At 40.3% G+C, this 26353-nt stretch overlaps 2 protein-coding genes across 12 annotated transcripts in view; one reads left to right on the forward strand and one right to left on the reverse strand.

Moving 5' to 3' along the window:
- Window positions 1–3907: 3907 nt before the first annotated feature.
- FASTKD2 (FAST kinase domains 2) lies at window positions 3908–24200 on the reverse strand. The gene is made up of 12 exons (XM_086343713.1): window positions 24142–24200; window positions 22511–23331; window positions 19438–19541; window positions 18512–18620; window positions 18105–18228; window positions 17712–17851; window positions 16445–16617; window positions 11270–11433; window positions 7515–7727; window positions 7014–7098; window positions 5039–5153; window positions 3908–4098 (listed from the first exon to the last, which is right to left on the reverse strand). Exons 2-12 carry the CDS (start codon window positions 23228–23230, stop codon window positions 3979–3981), a joined length of 2067 nt encoding a protein of 688 aa, XP_086199839.1. The 5' UTR covers window positions 23231–23331; window positions 24142–24200; the 3' UTR covers window positions 3908–3978.
- MDH1B (malate dehydrogenase 1B) overlaps window positions 24195–26353 on the forward strand; it is a 36775-nt gene continuing 34616 nt past the window's right edge. For 6 of the 11 annotated variants that reach the window (XM_086343738.1, XM_086343724.1, XM_086343763.1 and 3 more), the window contains exon 1: window positions 24195–24529. In XM_086343738.1, coding sequence (XP_086199864.1) covers window positions 24508–24529 — 22 coding nt within the window. In that variant the 5' untranslated portion in view covers window positions 24195–24507. The remainder of the gene's footprint in view (window positions 24530–26353) is intronic. The other 5 variants (XM_086343789.1, XM_086343805.1, XM_086343781.1 and 2 more) reach the window with 3 other exon arrangements.

Genomic DNA, 26353 nt, shown 5'->3' on the forward strand with positions numbered 1-26353 from the left:
CCATAAAGCTATTTTTTAAAGTATAGGGGAAGTCACAAAATGTATTCCAGAAAGGTTGTATTAATTTACATCCTACCAGCAGCATACACAAGTGCCTGCCTCATTACCTGTCGGCACTATGATTCCTAAAGGAAAAAAAACACAGTGCTAATTTAGAAAGGCAAAACCTCTCATTTGTTTGAATGTGTATGTCTCTGATTACTAACAGACTGAAATATTTTTATGTTGATCAGCTCATCACTCATTTTTATTTTGTAATGTGCTCTTTACTTAGATATGTCATAAATATATTACCCATTTTTTTTCTCTTGACTAAATGTTTACATTTGTGTGACATAACACAAATGGACATATTAAAAAGGTTTAAGAATCAAAAAATAAAAACAAAAGCCAATCCTAACACTGCTCAAAACACAACCAAAAAAAGGTCAGTCAAGACTCAAAATTAAACATAAAAAAAAAAAATCAGTCTTTTACATCTATTTCTTTCACAAGGTGGCTGACTTATTAGCATAAGACTGCATCAGAAGCAAGCCATATACATAAATGTATCCAACTTTATATCTTTCATATTCACTCTTTCAGTTGGTTAATAAAGTAGGTTATTTTATCCCCTTTAGAGTTTGGTACTGAAATATTAACATATTTTGTGATTTAATCAAGAAGAGTCAGAATTTAGATTTATAAACTCCATCTTTTATTTATTGATCCTAATTGTGTGAAAAATGGGTCCATGAAATCAAACTGGAGTTAAGTGGTTTTTGTTTTGAATCAACTGAATAAATACCAGAAAAGGAAAATATTTATGTATTTTCCTGGAGTGGAAAGTAAATCTGAATCCTGAGAAGACTTATATATTATTAAATTGTTTTCCTTCCCTCTATACCTTCAGTCTCACAAGATTTTCTATACAGCAATGAAGAATGCTAATACTAGTAATACCAGTGAAAGAGGAATGCTAGTTCCTCCAAAGAATCCATAAATTTGTCCAATCCTTTGAAAATGAGTCATAATTAGCCATTAGAAAAAACTTACGTATGTATTTACTATTTAAAGAATGAAAATTTTAGTTCCCTAATATTTTCAACTCTTGTTCTGAAGCTTGTAAGATTAAATCATTTGGTCAAGTACATAAAACTAGATGATGTCCAATCTGGAATAAAAGTTCAGATTTCTTGATACACAAGCTGCAAAGCAGCAGAAAAGGAAATAATGTGGAAATCAATGATGTGGCTTAAACTCCAGAAAAATCAAATTCTTGAACCTTTACTTCCTCATCCATAAAATGAGGGAGGTGGATTAAATGATTGATGCATTTCCTTTCAGCTCTAACCTTTTCTAAATGCAGGGAGGATAAGCTGATAAAACCTGTGACAGATGCAGTCATATTGCTAGAGATTTTTTATTGCCAACTTGGGGTTTCTCAACTACTTTTCTTGTAAGTCCGTATGAGCTCAGGTTCAAATTCCAGCCCTATCCTATTTATATAGCCTTTATAAATAATTTATCCTCTTATTAGATAAGAGGAAATAAGGGTCCCAAGAGATTAATAGCAGCTATATGTCAAACAGTTAAGATAATGGAGAATATACCCAAATACTTAGCAGTGCCCAGCACAGAGTAAGATGTTCAGTGCATGTCTGTGTATCTGGGGTATTTCAGTCCATCCCAGCTGACATTAACAGAATGCCATAGACTGAGTAGCTTATAAACAACAGAAATTTATTTCTCACAAATAACTGTGGGAGAGGTTTGGAAGTCCAAGATCAAGGCTTTGGCAGGTTCTGTGGTGAGCGCCCCTCTCCTGGTTCACAGATGGTCATCTTCTCATTGACTTCACAGGGAGAAGTGATAGGGAGCTCTCTGAGGCCTCTTTCATAAGAACTAATCCAACTCATGAGACCTCCACCCTCATGATCTAGTCATCTCCCAAAGCTCTACCTCCAAATACAATCACAGTGGGGGTTAGGTTTCAATAAATGAATTTCAGGGATGGTGAGGGGGTGAGGCACAAACATTCAGACTTTTGGATGGGGGTAAAATAATACCAACATACACATGGTAAAACCTGCTATATCCCCAGCAATTCAAATATTAGACAGACAGGCATATGACAAACGTGAACAACTATTTCCACAAAAGAATTACACACATAACTGAAAAATAGCCCCCAGGTCTGGCTCACAAGAGTTCAGCTATATATATTTAGTTTAAAAGACTTTGTGAAATGGTGAACGCAGAGGGGAAGAGGGAGAAAGGAAGAAAGGGAGAAAGAAATGACCTCAACAAAGAGGCAACCCACAGCCTATAAATCTTAAGGAATTTGGACTCCTTGCTATCTCTGTTATCTCGTCTCTGTTTCTCTTAGTTTGATCCACAAACCACTTCCATCTAGAATGCTTGTTACAACTGCAGATGCCCGATACTCACTCATTTTTAACATGCTACCTCCTTAATTTTTATACATTTTTAACTTGCCTTTGACTGTGTGGATCACAATAAACTGGAAAATTCTGAAAGAGATGGGAATACCAGACCACCTGACCTACCTCTTGAGAAACCTATATGCAGGTCAGGAAGCAACAGTTAGAACTGGATATGGAACAAACTGGTTCCAAATAGAAGGAGTACTCAAGGCTGTATATTGTCACCCTGCTTATTTAACTTATATACAGAGTACATAATGAGAAACACTGGGCTGGAAGAAGCACAAGCGGGAAAAAAGATTGCCAGGAAAAATATCAATAACCTTAGATATGCAGATGACACCACCTTTATGGCAGAAAGTGAAGAGGAACTAAAAAGCCTCTTGATGAAAGTGAAAGAGGAGAGTGAAAAACTTAGTTTAAAGCTCAACATTCAGAAAATTAAGATCATGACATCTGGTCCCATCACTTCATGGAAAATAGATGGGGAAACAGTGGCTGACTTTATTTTTGGGGGGCTCCAAAATCACTGCAGATGGTGATTGCAGCCATGAAATTAAAAGATGCTTACTCCTTGGAAGGAAAGTTATGACCAACCTAGATAGCATATTGAAAAGCAGAGACATTACTTTGCCAACAAAAGTCCGTCTAGTAAAGGCTATGGTTTTTCCAATGGTCATGTATAGATGTGAGAGTTGGACTGTGAAGAAAGCTGAGCGTCAAAGAATTGATGGTTTTGAACTGTGGTGTTGGAGAAGACTCTTGAGAGTCCCTTGGACTGCAAGGAGATCCAACCAGTCCATTCTGAAGGAGATCAGCCCTGGGTGTTCTTTGGAAGGACTGATGCTAAAGCTGAAACTCCAGTACTTTGGCCACCTCATGCCAAGAGTTGACTCATTGGAAAAGACCCTGATGCTGGGAGGGATTGGGGGCAGAGGGAGAAGGGGACGACAGAGGATGAGATGGCTGGATGGCATCACCGACTCGATGGACGTGAGTCTGAGTGAACTCCGGGAGTTGGTGATGGACAGGGAGGCCTGGCGTGCTGCGATTCATGGGGTCGCAAGGAGTCGGACACGACTGAGCGACTGAACTGAACTGAACTGAATTTGAGAACCTAGTCCAACTGCTTTGTGGCCAGTGCTTGAAAATGTTGTCCATAACTGAGTCCTAAAATAGCTTAGATTCCAAGCCAAGGACTGCCCACACCAAATTACCTGCAAACCATCACAACTAAGAAACCCGTTTTTAATGCATCAAAGCTAATGAGAAACAGTAAAATCTACAGCTCATGAATTTGTCAGGTATCTGGGTACCGGAAGGAATAGGTACTACTGCAAAGATGAGCTTTCTGGAATTTTCTCAGCATATTCTAAAGTGCCAGTAACAACATTTCTTTCATTCTTAACACTAATTTTTAACAGTGAACTGAAATAACACTTTGTATTATAGTGAGCGGTCAGGTAAATTACATCGACAACTGAATTATAGTATTTATTAAAGTTATTTTTACAAATTCAGGTCTCCAAACATTAAAAGGTTGTTTTTCACTTTAACATGTGCTTTGCAAATGTATATCAGCAGAAGACAGTGCTTTGGGTGAATAGATTTTAGTCTTCAAAAATGCGACTGCATCCTTCATCTCTAGTTTTTCCACCTCCCAATTATTGACCTTACCAAAGAAAGAAGAAAATAATCAGTTTGCAAGAAGATGATGACATATAAAAGCTAGTTTTGACACCCAAGGATATTGAAATAACATCAAGCCAACCACTTACAATTTATGCACATTTTAAAAAGTTTAGTTATGACTATATATACTAGGGTTGAAGAAAGCTCTCACAGTGAAAATTACAAAAACTTTAAAGGTCCTCTAAAGGGTGCAAACATTTCTTTTTTGGGATAATCTTCCTTAGAATATACATAATAGCCAATATGAAAAAAAAAGTGTTACAGATTAGCTCATTAGAGAAATGGGCCATCTTAGCCTTGATAATCCAGGCATGATCCAGTTTTAGATACTGAAGTATCATAACAAAGATTCAAATGTTTACAGTTCATATTATATGCAGGACCAAATGACTGGCATTTAGATCGATCCTAACATTAATATAAACTTCTTTGTATGGTCCTCACTCCATATAGATACCTTGAGGTTGCTCAAGTTGTAGTGTTCAGAATCAAATGAAGTACAGAGAGGGAAGAACTATCCTCTTAAAACCCTCCAGCATTTTCTAGTGAGAAATATCCTTAATGGCCTCACAATGACCCATGAAAACAAAGCTTTAATCAACATCTTTTCTTCTCCTGTTTAAGATAACCTAGAAACTGAATATGGTTTCATGTTCTTAAATAGGAAAATATATTATTTACATTTTTCCACTTAACAAAAAAGATTAAATTATAAAACCCTGAGTAAATGACTAGTAATCAACTGAGCAGGAACAAAATCATATACCAGAAATGTTCTTTTTCAAAGAAAACAATAAGCAAAACAATTATTCCAATACTGCTGGCAGTTTTTCTAGTCCTAGTAACCAACTTCAACCATAACATTCCTGGCAAAATGAACATCAGTAATTGAAGATGATTTCATTTGCAATTTTTCTTACCAAGATTACATGAAAACCCATTATTTTCAAATGCCGCATTTTCATAGCAAGGTATCCTTTGGGGTGGGTTGAATCCAAACAGTAAGCAGATTTAGGAACACAGAGTACAGCTACTCTGAAAACAAAAATACAGACTAGTTACTAATGAGATGACTGTGTACAACCTTGCTGTATTCTTGTTCTTTGGAGATTTCAAAGCTGAGCCCTCCACTGACCACATTCCTCACCGTTCCCTCCTGTTCTAGCCCTTCACTTCCTCATTATCTGGCCTGTGCAGACATTCCAGTATGTGAAGGCCACTTAGGAACAAAAAGCTTATAAAGATGTTTTATACAAACAGTATCTCTTAACCATCTTTAAGAATGGCTACATTCTTCATGAGGAAAATTTTCAGATATGAAAGACCCATTTTAGGGCTTTCTTATAGAGGTAATCGCTGATCTAAATATAATTATTTATGCCATAAGAAGTACTGGTGTAGATAACACTAAATGGAAAATGCTCTGTTTGCACATATTGTCTCCCCAAGAGAGAAGCATTTAAAAACCAGGATGGGGAGACCAAAAACAAAGAAGAGATAGACAAGACTGTTGAAAAGATAATATCTGTATGTGTAAAAAAAACTGAAGGTGTAATTTTTTTTTCATTGTTCACGGCCTTTTGGAAAGATGAAGTTCATTGGGGGGAAAAAGACATTTGTATCCTTACTGTCTCCTGAGATAAAGAGAAAGAAATTTTATATCTTTAAAGGAACACTGATTTCTCATTTCTTCTCAGTACTTTAGGCTGAGAGCTATTACATTAATTATGCCAGAACAGTTGAATTCCAGAAAAAAGAAAAACGATCTTTCAATGCGGCCAGAGAGAAAGGCTTTCCTTAAGGGGAGACAGGCGCTACGTATAGGGAAGATAGTGGCTGAAAAAGATGGCCAGGGAGCAATCTAGATGGATTTGGAAAGGAGCAAAAGTTACAGAGCTGTGAGTGGGAAGTGATGGGCAGATAAAGAATCTGAATCCCCACAGACTTTTTTCTGTACCTCTCTCTACGTATTCATGTCCTACAAAGCAGTAGGGGATGTAAGTCGCCTGGGGTCAGGATCCATGTCTGACTCAGCTCTGTGTGCCCTGCAGGCCCTAGCAAAGCCGTGAACACGGGGTGTGAACACAGGGTATGTGCAACACGACCTGATCCAGCTGCTTACAAGGCAGAGCGTGCTCTTGAGGAGCAGCATCAATTTATCCCAGAGACACCTTCTGTACTGTCTGAGTCAAGGCAACTACTTCTAATTAACCTCACTATGGCTCAATCCATATACAATATACCTTAATTAAAAAACTAAAGTTTTTCTACCTTTTGAAAGGTTTGACTGGTAGAACAAAATATTTATACTGGGTATTTTATTTGGGTAGAAGTCTTAATTCTTTAGGATCGCTATTTCATTATCTTGTCAAAAATTCACACTGTGCTGATGGTTTCAATTATGTCAATTGTTGTTTGATCACACTGTTTAGCTTTAAATCCTAATTTTTTAAAACTGCCTGATTCATTAAATGGCCAACTCCAACCCCACGGTCTTCAACCGCAGTGCCTACATGTATACCTAAGGAGTAGACTAATGGATGAGACGTCCCTAGGTGCATACCAAGCTCCATACAAATACAAAGTCTGTGTATTGTTACTGCTATTTAATATGAAGTCTTTGAGAATTAAGATTTAAATACAGGGCTTCCCTTGTGGCTTAGCTGCTAAAGAAGCTGCCTGCAATGTGGGAGACCTGGGTTTGATCCCTGGGTTGGGAAGATCCCCTGGAGAAGGGAAAGGCTACCCACTCCAGTATTCTGGCCTGGAAAATTCCACGGACTATCCATGGGGTCCCAAAGAGCTGGAGACGACTGAGTGACTTTCACTTTCCAAAAAAAATAAAAAATAAAAATAAATACAGACAGCTCAGCAAATGAGTATGTGTAAACAAACCTCTGAATATCTGTAGAAGTTACCACGTCCACATCAGAAAATGGAAGCACTTGGCTCCGGTTAGCATCCATTCTGATTTCAAAATCTGGAAGAAAAAAAAAAGTTGATACTAATTTTTCAAACAGTGCTCAGTGATTTTTTTGTTTAAAAATTACTACTACTATTACTACCAATAATGACAATGGCAACAGCTAAGGTATACCGAGCTTACTTACTTGTGTCAGATACTAGTCTGGATTTTACATGTACTGTCTCATTTGTAGGTCACAGGAACCCTATGAGGTGGGTACTATTATTACTGCCATTTTACACATAAGGAAAGAGGCTGGCGAGTGCTGAAAGCATGGCACTAGTAGGCCGGGGAGTGAAAATCCATACCCAGGTAGTCCACTCCAGGGCCCATGCTGCACCACACTAAGCTGCCGCAGTAAACTCCTAATCTTTTGTCAGAAAAAAAGAAATATAAAGTAAAACAGAAGAAACTCGTATAAAGTCCCATACCAATAAAATAATTATGTGGCAACTGTACACTTTGTGAGAAGCACCCTTCCCCCAGAAGGTCACTCAGCACTGCGGCGACCTTTGGCTGTGGACAGAAGGTCATGGGGGGCAACTGAGGCAGCACCAAGTCCAGGTCCTTGTGACAAGGAGCATCATCGAGTTTCAGACAAGTAGCCACAACATGAAGCCTGTGAACATTCCTCTCCACGTCACCTAAAAAAAAAAAAAAAAATGTAGTTAAGAAAGATATTAACGTCACATTAAAGAAATTGTATTAATGTACCTATAATTCTGATTATTTGCTTCTTATCAGGAGGGATTTTTATGGGTCCCCCAAGTTCCCACAGTGTGTAGATCAGTGCCTGTACCTGATAAGGTTTTAAGGTTTAAAATACCTTTCAAGGTGCTTTAGCCTCACTCTTCACTGAACTGATGGGGAAGCCCTCAAGGATGCTAAAACGCATCCTGGTTAACTAAGGGCAAAGTTGGAGCTAGAATTCAAGTCTCCTGGGTTCACAGCTGCTTCCCCTATATTAGACTGCTTGAAAAATCAGCACATAGTATTCCTCTTCCACACTTCAACTCTGAAATTTCATTCCACTGTTTTTAAAAGGATTTCAAATAACTCTATTTCCCAGATATGGGCTTCCCAGGTGGCACAATGGTAAAGAAGCCACCTGCCAATGTAGGAGATCCAAGACATTTGGGTTCAATCCCTGAGTCGGGAAGATCTCCCGGAGCAGGAAATAGCAACCCACTCCAGTATTCTTGCCTGGAGAATCCCATGGACAGAGGAGCCTCGCAGGCTACACTCCATGGGGTTGCAAAGGAGTCAGACACGATGAAGCAAATGAACATGGGCATAAGCCTGATACTGCTTTTCCCTTTTAAAAAAAAAAAATGATAATATTTATTTATTTGGCTGTTCAGTTCAGTTCAGTTCAGTGGCTCAGTCGTGTCCGACTCTTTGCGACCCCATGAATCGCAGCATGCCAGGCCTCCCTGTCCATCACCAACTCCCGGAGTTCACTCAGACTCATGTCCATCGAGTCAGTGATGCAATCCAGCCATCTCATCCTCTGTCGTCCCCTTCTCCTCCTGCCCCCAATCCCTCCCAGCATCAGAGTCTTTTCCAATGAGTCAACTCTTCACATGAGGTGGCCAAAGTACTGGAGTTTCAGCTTTAGCATCATTCCTTCCAAAGAAATCCCAGGGCTGATCTCCTTCACAATGGACTGGTTGGATCTCCTTGCAGGCCAAGGGACTCTCAAGAGTCTTCTCCAACACCACAGTTCAAAAGCATCAATTCTTCGGTGCTCAGCCTTCTTCACAGTCCAACTCTCACATCCATACATGACCACAGGAAAAACCATAGCCTTGACTACACAGACCTTTGTTGGCAAAGTAATGTCTCTGCTTTTGAATATGCTGTCTAGGTTGGTCATAACTTTCCTTCCAAGGAGTAAGCGTCTTTGAATTTCATGGCTGCAGTCACCATCTGCAGTGATTTTGGAGCCCAAAAAAATAAAGTCTGACACTGTTTCCACTGTTTCCCCATCTATTTCCCATGAAGTGATGGGACCATATGCCATGATCTTCGTTTTCTGAATGTTGAGCTTTAAGCCAACGTTTTCACTTTCCACTTTCACCTTCATCGAGAGGCTTTTGAGTTCCTCTTCACTTTCTGCCATAAGGGTGGTGTCATCTGCATATCTGAGGTTATTGATATTTCTCCCGGCAATCTTGATTCCAGCTTGTGCTTCTTCCAGTCCAGCGTTTCCCATGATGTACTCTGCATATGAGTCAAATAAACAGGGTGACAAGATACAGCCTTGACGTACTCATTTTCCTATTTGGAACCAGTCTGTTGTTCCATGTCCAGTTCTAACTGTTGCTTCCTGACCGGCATACAAATTTCTCAAGAGGCAGATCAGGTGGTCTGGTATTTCCATCTCTTTCAGAATTTTCCACAGTTTATTGTGATCCACACAGTCAAAGGCTTTGGCATACTCAATAAAGCAGAAATAGATGCATTTCTGGAACTCTCCTGCTTTTTCCATGATCCAGCGGATGTTGGCAATTTGATCTCTTGTTCCTCTGCCTTTTCTAAAACCAGCTTGAACATCAGGAAGTTCACGGTTCACATATTGCTGAAGCCTGGCTTGGAGAATTTTGACCATTACTTTACTAGTGTGTGAGATGCATGCAATTGTGCGGTAGTTTGAGCATTCTTTGGCATTGCCTTTCTTTGGGATGGAATGAAAACTGACCTTTTCCAGTCCTGTGGCCACTGCTGAGTTTTCCAAATTTGCTGGCATATTGAGTGCGGCACTTTCACAGCATCATCTTTCAGGAATTGAAATAGCTCAACTGGAATTCTATCACCTCCACTAGCTTTGTTCGTAGTGATGCTTTCTAAGGCCCACTTGACTTCACATTCCAGGATGTCTGGCTCTAGGTCAGTGATCACACCATCATGATTATCTGGGTCGTGAAGATCTTTTTTGTACAGTTCTTCTGTGTATTCTTACCATCTCTTCTTAATATCTTCTGTTTCTCTTAGGTCCATACCATTTCTGTCCTTTATCGAGCCCATCTTTGCATGAAATGTTCCCTTGGTATCTCTAATTTTCTTGAAGAGATCTCTAGTCTTTCCCATTCTGTTGTTTTCCTCTATTTCTTTGCATTGATCACTGAAGAAGGCTTTCTTATCTCTTCTTGCTATTCTTTGGAACTCTGCATTCAGATGTTTATATCTTTCCTTTTCTCCTTTGCTTTTCTCCTTTTCCTTTTCTCCTTTTTTATTTGGCTGTACCGGGTCTCAATTGCACATGCAGGATCTAGTTACCTGACCAGGGATCAAACCCAGGCCCCCTGCATTGGGGGCGTGGAGTCTTAGCCACTGAACCACCAGGGAAGTCCCTGATTTTCCTTCTTTAATAGTAAAAACCAAAAGTAAACAATTAATTTTGGTTTCAAGAGTAAATAAATTCACTACTTTGCTAACTATTTGGTTTCTTAATCTAACAGCTGTGCCCTCATTACAGACCATGCGTGGCAAAGCTTTACAGCTGCAAAAGTTGACTTAACTTGGCTTCAAATGTGACATGTAAAGATTAGAAGTATAAACACCTCTGATAGGGATAGGGGCATAAAGAGCAACTTGAGAATTTAGTCTTTGTATAGGTGCATAAAGTGTAAACAAAAAAAACAATGACGATGTGTTTCTTACTCCTGCTGTCTATGTGCAGGGTTTGTCATTAAAGGAGGCTCCACAGGGACTTCCCTCATAGCTCAATTGGTAAAGAATCTGCCTGCAATGCAGGAGACCTGGTTCAATTTCTGGGTTGGGAAGATCCGCTGGAGAAGGGATAGGCTACACACTCCAGTATTCTTGGGCTTCCCTTGTGGCTCAGCTGGTAAAGCTGCAATGCAGGAGACCTGGGTTCGATCCCTGGGTTGGGAAGATCCCCTGGAGAAGAGAAAGGCTACCCACTCCAGTATTCTGGCCTGGAGAATTCCATGGACTGTGGAGTCCATGGGTCGCAAAGAGTAGGACACGACTGAGTGACCTGACTTACAGGTTTGCTGGCTTAACGCATGGCCCTTTGACTTCACCATCTTTGGTCCTTTCATTAGGAGCACCTGCTCCAGAAGGTCTAACTGACACCGCTGCAACTGAGCCCCTATTCAGAATCACCAGGTAGCCTGGCACTACTGCCTTATTTCAGTCACACTGCGTGCTGACATCCTACCTGACGTCAGCAGATCATCAATGATGTCCTTTTGAAGAAGCTGATTAATGAGGGCCAGGGGAAAATAGTTCATCCAGCAAAATGAACACACTGCATTTAACAGGTTTTCAGAAGATATATGGTGAAGACTACCAGTTAGAGCACTGGCCATAACTTCTAGGAACCTAGAGGGGCAGAAAGGAAACTTGGCTTACAAATATGAAGAGAAGACAAGATCATGACAGAGCTAGTGAGGTGTCACAGAACCAACGGCTTTCAGTGGATAAAACCATCAGGCTTGCATTTGCACTAGGTCTTCACACATCTTTCAGGTCAGCTGACTCTCGTAACAAATATATACATTCAATAAATGTGAGCTGCCATGGTATGTCTCACATAGGGCAAATATTTATAGGCTTTAACTCATTTAATTCCCATTCAAACTCTATGAGATAGGTGTCATTATCATCCTCATAATAAAAATGAGTAAATAGGCTCAGTGAGGTCGAGTAACTCGTCCAAGGGCACACAGCCAAGAAGCAGCAGGGACAGCCCTGAAATCCCAGCTGTCAGGGTCCAGAGCCTTTTAACCACTGTGCTAGGCTTTTATCTAGAGAACGCAATGGCACCCCACTCCAGTACTCCTGCCTGGAAAATCCCATGGACGGAGGAGCCTGGAAGGCTGCGGTCCATGGGGTCACTGAAGGTCGGACACAACTGAGCGACTTCCCTTTCACTTTTCACTTTTATGTATGGGAGAAGGAAATGGCAACCCACTCCAGTGTTCTTGCCTGGAGAATCCCAGGAACGGGGGAGCCTGGTGGGCTGCTGTCTATGGGGTCACACAGAGTCAGACACGACTGAAGTGACTTAGCAGCAGCAGTAGCAGGCTTTTATTCTGAGTAAATCTACAAGGCCTGGAATGCCACTACAGGTTTATAAGCTATTAAAATTCTGTTGCTATTAATGCTGTGAGCTGAAAGAACCACAAGCCTAATTGTACCACCTCAGCTAAGGTTACATAGGATAACTTAGCACAGATGAAGAGAAGGGAAATCAAGGTTAGTTGAGGGTTTATTAGCAGTGTCAATAAACTAGCAGGCCGAGACACACTTTGAACCCAGGTCAGTTTGACTCTTAAGGCATAAGTTATATTTCATTATATCAGAAAAAAAAAGTAGTGCATGCAAAGTACTGTGATAGTGTACCGGAAAGAACGTAGATGGGGTAGCTTTGGGGATAAGGAGAATTTCAGTAAGTAGAAAAGATGGCAAAAGCAAAGACCACTTGAAACTAAGCACAGAAATGGGAGCCCTGAAAGTGTATCCTGTTCCGCTGTGGTAAGTGAGGAACAGGCAGGGACACTCACAGCAGGGCACGTGTGCCCTGAAGGATGAGCCACAAAGGGAAATGTCTGAGATCGACTGGGAGATCCCATGGCGGGAGGAGACGGATGACGAGAAAGACTGTGATAGGTCCTAGAGACAACAGTGAGGCAAAGGGAAAGCCGACGGGAGTCTGGAGGAGGCAGCCAGAAGGGCTGATCTGGAGCCCGAGGGGTAATCACCTCTCCCACTCCTCATGCCCTACTTCATCTTCCACAACACTACAATCTGTGTCATTCCCTATATGTAGTCCGCTGTTTCTTTCCCTCCTGACTTGAATATAGAGTCCTTTCTACACCTGATGCTCCTTCCATGGCTAACTCCTTTGTATCCATCTTTTAAGATCTGCTCAGGTACCATCTCCTCCAGGGAGGACGCTTGACATCTACCCTGACCTTCTACTCCACCAGGCTAGAATCCTGGCACATTCCTCCTCTATCTCTAGGTAACCTGTATAGAACTCTGCCACTTCCATGTTCATGCTCTATTTAACTGCCAACTTATGTCTACATTACCCATTACATAGAATCATCTGGCAAAAAAGGATTATGTCTTACTCACTTTTGTCTTAAGTACCTGAGCACTTGGTACAAGTTTTCTGACTAAATGAACAAATACAATTAGAGGACAAAGAGGATAATGTTATTGGAAAAGAAAGAGTCAAAAATGATGAGCTAAAAATTCACCAAGTTGTAAACATTGAATATGCACAGCTCTTTGCAGGCTGTTACTCATACCTCAATAAAGTGGAGCAGGAAATGGCAACCCACTCCAGTACTCTTGCCTGGAGAATCCCATAGACAGAGGAGTCCATGTGTTGTAAAGGGTCAGACACGAATGAGTGACCAAGCACAGAAAGTGGTTTAAAAGAAAAAACACTTGACATGGTACTTGATAAACAGTAAACAAAACAAACAAACAAAAAACCAAGAATGAGCTGACTTCCAGAATTATTGATCTTGAGACCCCTGTGGGATCTCCGGTGACCATATACAACCTGGAGTTCAGGAGCACACTGATGACCAGACATGCAATCCGGGATTATCTACAGGGTGGCAAGTACATATCAAAAAGTGAAGAAACTAAAGGACTGGAATGACAGAGTTGAAATGTTAAATGTTTTCTTCCTAGGGCTTCAAACCCAGGAAGATATTCTAGATTTAACACCTTCTCTTTACCAGAGGCCATAACATAAATAAAATGATTAAGGAACAGAATGTGGATATACAAAGTGCTAAGTCAAATTTTCTACAACTCTCCTACCTAATCCATCTCTTCCAGTCAACTCACTTCCCAAATGCTTCGAGTTACTGCTCCTAAAACCTTTGCCTTTCCACCCTAGGAGGCCATCTTCCTTTCTCCTTCCTCCATAAAGCATTCATTTGGTACGTATCATATTGCCTTCCTCTCAATATACATGACTTGCCTCCTAAGAAGGATGGAGAACACAAACTTCTTTATTTATAGTCCTCAAAATACCAACTTCAGGGAACTGCACATTCATGGACATTCAGGAATTTCTTATTGATTAATCTCAATCTATTAGCGACTCTTATCACTCCTACTTCTCCAAAGGAGAAATGCTGAGGTAGGAGGGTAGGGTTAGATCACACTTCCTCAGTCTCAGCACTGCTGACAATCTGGCCTGGATAATTCGTTACTGCAGTGCTGACTTGTGCACAGTAGGACGCTGGCGGCATCCCCAGCCTCCACCCACTAGAGAGTGTACAACAACCCTCTCCCCCCACCTCCCCCACCACAGGAAACCTAACGTCCCCAGATACTGCCAAATGTCCCCAGGAGGCAAAATCACGGCCAATTGAGAACCAGTGAGTTAGACGAAAGCAGAGCAGACAGACAAGTACAACATTCATGACTCCCCCTCAGTATGGCCTGTTCCTAGTCATGTTTTGTCGAATTTCCTAACCTGTGTGTAGCTACTTAGGGTTACCTTGGTTATCCATCCTCTATTTCCAACATAACAATTTTACTGGACCAAATTATCTCCTGGGACACCTACAGTCAACTGAAAAACTCCCTAACTACTCAGTGTTTGTTCTCTGAATTCTACGGAATCCATGGGGCTGTTTCTGGAGTTTTAATTACTACTCAGCTTAACAATGCTACTTACTCCAGTATTCTTGCCTAGAGAATCCCATGGACAGAGGAGCCTGGCGGGCTATAGTCCATGGGGTCGCAAAGAGTCAGGCACGACTGAGCGACTAACAATTTCACACTTTTCACTTTCACATCTTAACAGTATTTGTCAAGAAGGGGCAGGAGGAACACAGGAGCCAGCTTCATAATAAAACCAAGAGTGGGTAGTAGAGGAAGGCTGAATTTGGGGAGAATCTTTTCAACCTTTATTTTCTGTCTATTCTGTGCCAGGCTCTGTGCTACGTTTAGAAACACAGGCACCTGGGTCTGACACTAGAAAGCTCTGCAATTGTGGAGAGAGGTTTATTGACAAAAAACTGCAGCTGTGTGCCAAGGTTCCACCAGAGATTCAGACAAGACACGGCAAGCACAGGAGCTCTGATGGAGATATAAGGGAAAGCACAGGACACATACAGGAAATAAGTCTTTTTGGAACACTGGAGGGTACAGTGAGCAGCTGCTTTTCATGGCCCAGCATTTCTTTCATCACCAGAGCCAAAGAAATGGGCATGTGACCCAAACTCGGTCAATCAGATTCTCTCTTCTGGAAATCTAGATCTTGAGAAAAAACCACAGGGACAAAAAGCTGATGGAGCCAAGCTGGGCATGCATGCTCAGTTGCTCAGCCATGTGCAACTCTTTGCAACCTCATGGACTGTAGCTCTCCAGGCTTCTCTGTCCATGGGATACTCCAGGCAAGAATACTAAAGCGGGTTGCCATTTCCTACTCCAGGGGATCTTCCCAACCCAGGAATTGAACCCGTGTCTCTTGCGTCTCCTGCATTGGCAGGTGGATTCTTAACCACTGCATAACCTGGGAGCCAAGCCACTTGGTGGCCAAGAAATGGCCTGTGAACCCTGCCACTGAGACCCTCAGAAGTGCCACAGTTTATTCCTCCAAGGCCTTAATCTAATAATTACTGTGTATCCGGCACTGCCTTAAGATTCTGACACAGGTTAACTCACTTAATCCTCATAACAACAATTATTAAATTGTCCAGTATGATTAGAAATAAGTCATTATTCATGCCCATTTTAACAGATGAAGAAACTGAGGTACGGGTAAGTTACAGGTAAGGTAAAGTTAAGTAGGTAACGAATGGCAGGACTAAGATTCAAACCTAAGCAAGGTGTCTCCTGGGTCTGCACTTTTAGTCACTCTTCTAACAAATGACATGTTATATACATTTCTGGTTTTTAACAAACCCTTAACTGATCTAGAGAAGGAAAGACGTTCTGGGTGGAAAGAAGAGGTCTGAAAGAGCCCGGCACATCTGAGGAATTGCTGTGTTTATTAGTAGAAATGTAGGATTGCAATTAAAATTAAAAGAACAGAAAGTGGTAGTTTGGGACCAGATAGAGAGCTAGGGTCAAAATTGAGCTATAAACTAGGGTGCTAAGGGAGTAAGTTGGGCAAAAGTTTGAAACGAAGTCTCCTACACTGAATTATCAAATGCACTGCAAAGAACAACAACAAAAGAGCAAAAGCAAAGCGTGTATCTAAGATAAAACTGTTTACCTTCATAAATAAAGAATAGTATGTTTTATTTCTGGCCATGGATGGGTTTGCTTGTGAGAATTCATTGAGCTTTGTAATCTTTTCTATAAATATGATATGTGGCAATAAAAAAAGTAAAAAGGAACAAGTACATACTCGGGGGTCTGGCATTTGTAGAAGTGATTGAGAGAAGAATAAACATTAAGAATACCGACAAGGCTTTTCACATTTAGGAAGCCAGGTTCATCTGCTGCTTTCTTTATAAATAAGTCCATCAAACCAACAGGTCGAAAGCCAAAGTTTTCAAATAAAATGAGGAGAAAAAGAACCTAAAAAAAAAAAAAAAGAATTGAGGGAAAACGTCTTAAGAATTACAGTATGTTATCAGCAATCTTTCCAATTTCAAACAGTTTAAATAAGCAACAGAATTGTCCTGATTGAAAAATATTCCCTTAAAAGGAGTAATTATCTTTCCCTTGTAAAATATCAAGTTAATAAGCAACCTCTTTTTATCAGCCAAGAAGCAGAGCACACAATGGTTCTCATTTCCAATGTCATTTAAAATACATCTTTTCCTACATGCTTTTCATACAAAATCTCTGCAAATTACCTTTAAATATACCTCTTCTGAAGTTTTTCAAAATGACCAAGTCAATTTCAAACTGCTCTCCTTTCCAAACCTAGACACTTCCTATATTCTAATAGATAAAAGATAACTCAAAAATTTCTATGTTCAATATTAAATACTAGAAGTGAGGATAGAGCTGAAATACAATGATTAAAATAAATGTTCCACTTCACCTCTCATTTCCCTCTTTGTCATTCTTACAGTAAGGACTTTTCTTTCCAAAATCAATTTCCATAGTAAACACAATATTCACCTCAACCTCCAAAGTGAACTAAGCCAGTAATCTAACATGGTTACCTCGGCTTCACTATAAAAATAAGTTTTTACCAGTTGCTTCATTCAGACGTTTTATTATTAACACAGGCCCTGAACTTAAAGGCTCTTACCCTTGAAGAACCAAGCAAACTTTCCATACATAGAAGACAGTAATGACATTTTACTCTTCAAAACGTTTAAGCCCGTCATATTACCTATCTTTATTATTCTAAATCTAACAAAGGAAACATAGAAAGGCACAAATAATCCTTAGTACCCAACCAAAGTATCATATAATATGAAAAACAGACTTTGGCAATACAGTTTTTGTTTTGGATAGAAAGATGATCAAGATATTGAACAGTATATAATAGGTAACACTCAGACAGAAATTGTAAGGAGCTAATTTTTCAAACCAATTTAGCATTGGAATATTTTGGAATCTAAACCACTTTAAAATGATAGAGAATTATATCCACAAATAAATAAATAGATTTCTTGAAAGTTTCTGAGACTTATTCTAAACTTTAACATACTTACTTTTTTCAACTTCCAGATGTCAAAAGTTGTAGCCACATAATCTGCTATTCCTTTAAAAAGATCTATATTAATATATTGGAGGTCCCTGCAAGACTGCAATATGTCGATCAATATTTTAAAAGGACACCCATGGATGTTACCTTTAAGAATGAGTTAGAAAACAAAAATTACCAGATGATTTTGACTGTAAGATTCAAGATACTATATACCCAGCACTTTTCTTTAGAAAAACAGCACTGCATTTTGTAAAAACAAAAAATAATTATAGGTAAAAATAAACTTTAGATCTAACCATATCATCAGATATTTTTTCATATAACAGCAAACCAACAAAACAAATATAGCTCAGAACACATCAGATGCTATAAACCATGTAAGAAAAATTCCCCTTACTTGTGACTCTCTTACTGCACTCATTCAGAAGGATAATGGAACGGTGATTCATGGCGGCCAGTACCGCAAACATGTGCTGGCAATTCAAAACAGAAAACTGGTCTAATTCTTTCAAGGCTTTCATCTAAAGAAAAATAAATTTTAATTTATCATTTGTGGTAAAATAAATTAAAATCTTATATTTAAATAAAAAAGGATAAAGTTTGAGTAAAATGACTCAGACATATACAGATAAATGTATGTAAATACATACACACATAAATATCTCTATTATTCCACTTAAGCAAAGTTATACCCAAAAGCACAACAATGTCCTCCTAATAAACTGACTTTAGGAGATGATAGCAAATCACAGGAAATATCTTTTTCAAATTTTACCCAATAGAGAAAATTCAGAAAGTATTTACCTCCAATTTCCTTTTAAGACCAATCGGAGCATCTTTTCCAATACTTCTCATTACAGTTTGTAATGTGAAGACATGTTTTATTTTGCAAACTTGCTCATCAACTAGCATCCTGTCATCACACACAACAAATACCACAGTCTTAGGATCTTAAAACCAGAAGAGAAATCTTAAAAGTCATTTGGTCCAGTTCCTACTTATAGGCAAGGAATATGAAGCCCAAAGAAATGAAATATCTGCCCACGAGAGTGTAAACAGTGAAAGCTCCAGGACCCGACTGGTATTCTTTTCTCTCACATCATTTTGCTATCTTTTTGCATAAACAAACATCAGGAGACTATATTAAGACATCCCAATGCATAGTCAATGAAAATGGGAATTAAAAATTATTATAAGATTAGGTGCATCAATTTTATAAAAACTTAACCTCCTTTGCAAGCTGGGCTACTGTCATGTGACTCCACACAGTGCCCAAATAACATTATGAACTGAGCATGTATCAGTTCTCCCCCAGCCCATGTCAATACTATGTTTTAAGATAATTTTAATGTTACCCACACTTTTTTTTATAGTGAATCCTGAAAGAAGCATTATTTTTAGCTTCACCTGTTCCAAAGTCAGGATTTTAAGTTTAATAAGCTATTAAAGACCAGCTTCCCTTGTAGGTGAGTTGGTGAAGGATCTGCCTACAGTGCAGGAGACCTGGGTCTGATTCCCAGGTCAGGAAGATCCCCTGGAGAAGGAAATGGCAACCCACTCCAGTATTCTTGCCTGGAGAATCCCATGGACGGAGCATGGGGTCGAAAGAGTCCAACACAACTTAGCAACCAAACAGCCACCGCCACCAACAAAGTCTTTCATCTTTGCTTTTGATTTGAGGTAAGAGAAAAAGAGAAAGCCACTTGAAGAAAGTGTAAGAGAGTTCTCACCGCAATCCTGCCAGAAGAACATCCACATTCTTGCATGGCTCCATTGTGTTTAAGATAGTTGACAAAACTGAAAGACATTTCTCATCACACTCATTGATACGTTCCTATTGAAATGTAATCACAAAAACACTATAGGTAATGAGTTCATAGTAGATGACCTCACCCAAGCAAAACCACTGAACTGATGCTTTCAACTAAAGGATTAAGTATCAAACCAATTATTCAGAGTCAGTCCACAATAAACAGCAACTTTGGAAAACCAGACATTATATGTAAGTGAACTTTTCAAATAATTGATACACATTCTTTTTGTATCAACAATTTCTTTACACTTTCAATTACCACTGAAAATGATTTGACATTGATTATATTCCTCCACTTCTGAAATAACTTTCATCAAGCATTATTTTTACCCCTTTTTGAAACCGAAGGCCATCATGGTGACAAGTGCAGTAACAAGCTATAGGGCAGTTTTCCCTCCCCTAATTAATCTTACATTGCTGTGCTTACAATTTCCCTATATTCTTTCCCGAGTATCAAACTGCAACCTCAGTTGTGAACTTTCTAATTCACATCTGCTGTCACATTTTACCACCACTATCTGGATCTCAAGAGGAACCCAGGCTCCCTGGATCCTTCTTTCAAACCCTTTGAATCAGGGTTATTAATTTAGTTCCAGAAATGGCCTAATTTAGAAAGTGAACAGTAATAGCACAGCTCACCTAGTGCTCTACAATTTAATCACAACTAGTCTATACACCTCACAAGAGTACTTGTAATCACACCTGAAAGATGTATGCTCTTTTGCTAAAATTACATGACCAACAAGCCACAAAGCCTCAAGTCTGAAGCAGATATTGATAAGAAATGGATACTGCTGGAAGGAAAAAAGGTCTCATTCCCATGAGAGGGTTTCCATTATAGCATTCCATCAATATCTCCTATAAAAGAAAAGACCACCTGGATAGGTGTTTGAAGGGCAAGCTTCACTGATGATATATTTCATACGTAGCTAAAACGTCTTTGCAACATTCCCACGTTAGTGAGATACAATTATATGTATAGATAATCTGACCCCAAATACCCATTGGTCATATTTCACCAATGCAGATACTATAATGATGGGAATACTGTCCAAAATTCATTTAGAGAATCACTGACCAGGTAAAGTGACTTACTGCAATTACTTTGAAGTAACTATATAGAGAACAGAGTCTACCAAAAAACACAGATATTCTGCAGTTTAAACAAACATACACAATACAAATTAGTTACTGGTTGAAAACATATAGAAATCACAGTAATGTTAAAAGTTAAAAACACTCAAGTATCTATAAACTCAATCCTTGAATTCTATAGTAAGATAGGATACATGTCAGATCATCCTTGGGAAATTTCTATCTTAAAAAAAAATTATTTAATTATGATCATTGAGTTTTGAAATCTGAAGAGCCCACTCTTAAGAGGTAAACAATTACTTAAAGGAACTATTCTTTTCCTTGGCCAACCTTGGTGTCATTTCAGTGACATCGAAGAGGACACTGACTCCTTTGTTTGAAACTAAAAGTGATCCCCCCCATCCAATTTCATTTTTCCAATAAATTTTCCACTCACAGAGTGATCTAAATACTAACTGGAGCAGCTTGACCTTTGCTTAAAATACTCCAGTGGATCCCCACTGCCTATAGCATAAAGGCAAACCCCTTAGCCAGGCATAAAAGGCTGTTTATGATTCAGCCTTTTTCCTCCCCCCAACCTCATGCCTTGTCATGACACCAACCCCTCTCCCTTGACAACCATAGGCACAATTTCCTACCAATTCCCTCAAACTCATAACCCCAATAATCTGTACTTCTAGCCACAGTGAACTACTTTCAGTTCCCCAAACTTTTCTCCAGGATTTGAACAGTCTTCTCTACTTGAAACACCATCTCATTGGCTATCAACCTTCTCACTGACTGCTGGCCATCCCTTGCACTCAGCTTAGACATCATCTCCTACTGGGCTTGAATTTTAGCTCTACTATGACAAGGTGTTTGTTCATTAAACCAGCAAGTATTTTATCAAATACCTACAAATGGTGACATTAACAAATATGTGGCCTTGGGCAAGCTATTTAACCTCTCTAAGCTAAATTTCCTCATCAAGAAGAAGAAAGTAACAATGACTACTTTTAAAAGCTACATTGAGAATTATATGAGACAATCCTCCTTTCAAACCCTGTACATATCACTGCTTCAAACAGTAATCTTGTATCCTTCCCCCCCCCCCCCCCATCACCTCTTCCCATCATGAAGGCATTCTCCCAACTAGGTTTGAAGCCCCTGGTTACACACTGTGTGTATTTTTCTTTCATCGCACTAAAAGCTCTATGTGGCCCTTATTTTGTAATTGTATTCCCAATGATCAGTGCTACAGTATCATAGCGCCTACAATGTCGTAAATGTATGAATGGATATTGGTTATTTTTGTAATTGCCTACAAAGCATCTGTTGTCCCCTCTACAAGGGCAGGAATTATGTTTTCCATATCTTTACATCCCTAGTAACAAGTGTAATAACTAATCCACAGTTGACAGCCAATGAACATTTACTGCGTGAATAAATAAATTCAGTAGTTGTGACTTTAGCCAAGTTGCTTAACATAACAAAATCTCTTTCTTCATCTGCTAGAGTAACACCAACCTCACACAGCTATTGTGAAGATTAAACAGGACAACACAAGTAAAAGGTATACAGGTAGTCAATAAATACTAGCTCCCTTCCCTTCCCTTCCCTCCTTTCAACTACCCAAACTGTTCTGGTATATTTTGTATCTCTTCCCACTTCAGCTTATTCACTATTACTCAACTCCTGAGAAGAAAAATGGGGCAAGTGTTCATAAACTTCTAAAGCAAAAGAAAGATCTTGCTAACTTAAGGTATCTAAACCATAGAATATTAGTATCTATGCAGAAACAAATGTAAACTATCATTCCAATGATAAGTTTCATTCAAGGAGGCTATAGGTCTACTTCCTATCATTCTTTCAAGATTTGCTAAACCGAGTATGTTTATACCTCCTTTTGATTTTACCTGGACCACCCTCAGCAAAGTCTGTACAAGCAGCGTGTTCTGAGGAATCCCAAGCTTCACTATAGCATGAAGACTAAACAGCAGGTCTCCGAAATACATGATCTTGGCTTCTCTCATAACATGTTCACACAGCTGGTTAAACGCAGGGTGGTTAAACATCAATTGTTTTTCAAAGCGCTTCTGATCTTCCGACATCCGTTTGGCAATTGTCCACATGGCTGAGAAATAGTTACTACTAGGAAATGTAGGTGCTTTTGAAAATATATCTAACACATCACTCAGAGAATTACACTCCTGAGACAGTTTTGTACTGCTGATCAGGGCTGGTTTTCTTCTCTTGGTGAGAACATCTTCATCAGAGGCCTCCTGATGAAAGCTTTTCTTCAGTTCATTAACAGAGACAAGAAAGTGCTTTGAATCAAAGGACAGTCTTCTAGGACAAAGTAGTTTGTCAACTGTAAAGACTGTTGCCGTGCATATGCCCTTTGTTTGACAGCCATCACCTTCTGATTTAAAAATTAAAGCATCCTGAAAGAGATATCTAGTAGATGAATGCATTTTATTACCAAAGGTATTTAAGAGGTTTCTTCGGTTCCAGTTTGAATAAGCAATATTTGGTCTGCAAAATGCCAAAGGATATAGCCTCACAGTTCTGCCTGTTGGAACTAAAGTACTGAGTTGTCTGAGGTTCCATAAAAAGGAACCCGCTCTGTTACTCATTTTCTAGTTACTGAAGTACTTTCAAAAGACTTTAAAGTTATCAAGATGACACACACGTCGCTTCTACAAATGAAAAAAAACTCATGTCCGCCGTCATTTTCCTGCAGGGGAAGGGGTTATAACAGAAATAAAAATTAAGAATAAAATTTCTACTTAAAAATACAAAATCCATTTAACAGAGACTAAAGTGGGGACCTAGGGAGACATTAACATTTACCTTAAAAGGGTAAAACCATTTTATCACATAAGGGCTTCTTCCACTTCTACTACAATGTGTATGCTGCTGCTGTTGCTAAGTCGCTTCAGTCGTGTCAGACTTTTAGCGACCCCATGGACTGCAGCCTACCAGGCTCCTCCATCCCTGGGATTTTCCAGGCAAGAGTACTGGAGTGGGGTGCCATTGCCTTCTCTGTGCATACACAATCTTAAAGGAGCAAGGTTAGTTTGGAAGTAGTGGATACATAAATAAGTCTTAAAAAAAAATAATAATTAGTGGGTTTCTGACGGGAAAGTTTTAGTATAAAGCTTTCTTTGCAGTAAGATTTTACGGAGATGTCGGCAATAAAAATTAAGGGCTTAACCTTGATGGATAATTTTTATCATGAGGATTTAACAACAGCTAAACACGAACTGTTAAAATAAGGCCTTGGACAAGCACAACGGTTCAGGGGAGGAGGCAGCAAACTAAAGTGATGCTTGCACGTGGCCTGCGTTTGGGAGGGAGACGCAACCAGTCTCACCAGGTCTCAGAACCGGTGAGAGGAGTCCGTGCTTCCCGAGCCGGGCCTCTTAGTATGAACCCACCTTCCTCAACTTACTTCCCGGGCAACTTCTGAGACCTTTCTCCGAAAGGCAAGAAGTCTAAAGCGTAGTACAACCAACTGTTCCGCTTAAGTTCGTCCTCCACTCACCTTAGAGTAGAAGCCTGTGATTGTAGACAGGCGCGGCCATGACAGTTTCCCCGCGAACTGAGAGACTCGCGAGATTTTACGGATCCCTCATAGGTCAAAAAGTGTTTGTTCGCGGGCGGACGGTTGGAAATATTTAGAGTGAAGAAAGCCTACCGAAAAGAATGACTACTTTTTCTTAGCTGCAGGGAACAGGCACGAGGGAGACCACAGAGCTTTTAATAGCAATGTATAACTGTGCATTCCAACATCTTTCCAGCTGGGCGCCAGAGTCCGCGCTCAGCTTGCGAGTGCGCCTGCGCCAAGTCCTGGTGTGGTTACCTGGAAACGGTGGCGCCGCGGTCCTAAGCTCTGGGTCCCGGCTACGCCATGGCCAAATTCGTGCTCGCGGGTGAGTGATACCCCCGTACGCCCGCAGATCGCTCAAAACACCGACGACTGCCCACCTCCTGTGGCCGCTCCAGCTTTTATATGGGGCACCCAGGGTTTATTATGCTTTCATTCAAAAAGGTAAATTGAGCAGTGTGTACAAACACTGCCGGAAGCAGGATACAGTGAAGGGAAAGACATCCTTGCCTTCGAGGTGCTTTTGGTCTCACGGGATCCAGTAGCACGTAAACAAATAATTTTGATGGTGCTGTTAATGCAATGAGGGAAATGTGCACAGGACTCTGAGAAATGTGACACGAGCTGATTTATGAAAGTTTGGAGTAGGGAGGATATTCCAGATAAAGGGACAGAGGCTAGAAGTCCCTGGATATGGAGGAAGTGACTGGACCTGGGTCAAGAATGGGAGCAGGAGGGCATGAATAGAAACACGAACATAGAGTACTGACTTGTGGACACACCGAGGGAAGAGAGAGTGGGACAAATTGAGAGGGTACCATTGAGGTATACACACTACCAATTGTGAAATAGATAGCTAGTGATTCTTTGTGAGGACCTCAGGTGGGGATGGGTGGGGATGGGGGGAGGCTCAAGAGGGAGGGGATACAGCTGATTCATGTTGTACAGCAGTAACCAACACAACATTGCAAAGGAATTATCCTCCAATTAAAAATAAAGAATAATTTTTTTTAAAGGCTTAAAAAAAAAAAAAAAAGAATGGGAGAAAGAGTCAGATCTTTGCCCTTCAGGGACACCAAGCGAAGGTGTTTGAGCTGTATCTTGAAAACAATGAGGAGTCATTTAAAATTTGTAAGCAGCCTGGTATCTTAATGAGTTTGCGTTTTAGCAAACTCCTTGTCAGCAATGGAGGAGAAGGATTGGAGATGTGGACTGATATCCAGAAAACCACCAAAGAGGGTCTTACTGCAACAGGCTGTTGTACCTGTCTCCTTTCCTTCTCAGCAAGTTTCTCAAGAGTAGACTACTCTTCTATCTCCAGGTCTTAAATCTGGTTTCTACATCTGCTTCCTTTCCAAAATGGCCCTCACCAAAATCACCAGTGACTTTTACAGGAGCTGCCTGTCATTGTCTTATTTGACCTCTTGGAAGCGTCCACACAATTGACATCTCCCATCTGCCTGAAACCTGTTTCCTTTGTTTCTTTTTTCATTCAGAATAATATTTTTGAGCAATGACTGACTGTATCCTGGGAAGACAGTGGTGAACAAATGTGCAAAGAAGCATTTGTGGCAATGGCCAGGCTGGGTCCTATCGGACCAGTAGCAGTGGCAGCGGATCTTATTTAGGCCGAGACTTCCTGGAGAAAGGGATTTTTTAATCAGAGTCCTAAAAGATGAGCGTAACCTGTCAGAAAGTGAAAGTGAAGTCGCTCAGTCGTGTGCGACTCTTTGCGACCCCATGGACACCAGGCTTCTCCGTCCATGGGATTCTCTAGGCAAGAGTACTGGAGTGGTTTGCCATTTCCTTCTCCAGAGAACTTCCCGACCCAGGGATCGAACCCAGGTCTCCCACATTATAGACAGACGCTTTACCGTCTGAGCCACTGGGTGCTTAACCTGTCAGAGAGGAAGTTATAAGGAGGAGAGTAAATTAGGCATGGGTAGCCAGGAGTCCGGAGAAGGCCCTGGCAACCCACTCCAGTACTCTTGCCTGGAAACTCCCATGGACCGAGGAGCCTGGTAGGCTGCAGTCCATGGGGTCGCTAAGAGTCGGACATGACAGAGTGACTTCACTTTCACTTTTCACTTTCATGCATTGGAGAAGGAAATGGCAACCCACTCCAGTGTTCTTGCTTGGAGAATCCCAG

This window comes from Bos grunniens, chromosome 2 (genome assembly GCF_055505025.1).
Source record: "Bos grunniens cultivar Pamir isolate PY7600 chromosome 2, Bosgru_T2T1.0, whole genome shotgun sequence".
Classification (NCBI taxonomy): Eukaryota; Metazoa; Chordata; class Mammalia; order Artiodactyla; family Bovidae; genus Bos; species Bos grunniens.

Coding starts and splice junctions, on each gene's coding strand:
- FASTKD2 (XM_086343713.1), bottom strand. CDS start 23,230: ATGAGTAACAGAGCGGGTTCCTTTTTATGGAACCTCAGACAACTCAGT. Junction 18,229..18,511: donor GTCTTAAAAGGAAATTGGAG/GTAAATACTTTC, acceptor ATTTTTCTTTAG/ATGAAAGCCTTGAAAGAATT. Junction 5,154..7,013: donor ACTTCTACAGATATTCAGAG/GTTTGTTTACAC, acceptor TTTTGTTTTCAG/AGTAGCTGTACTCTGTGTTC.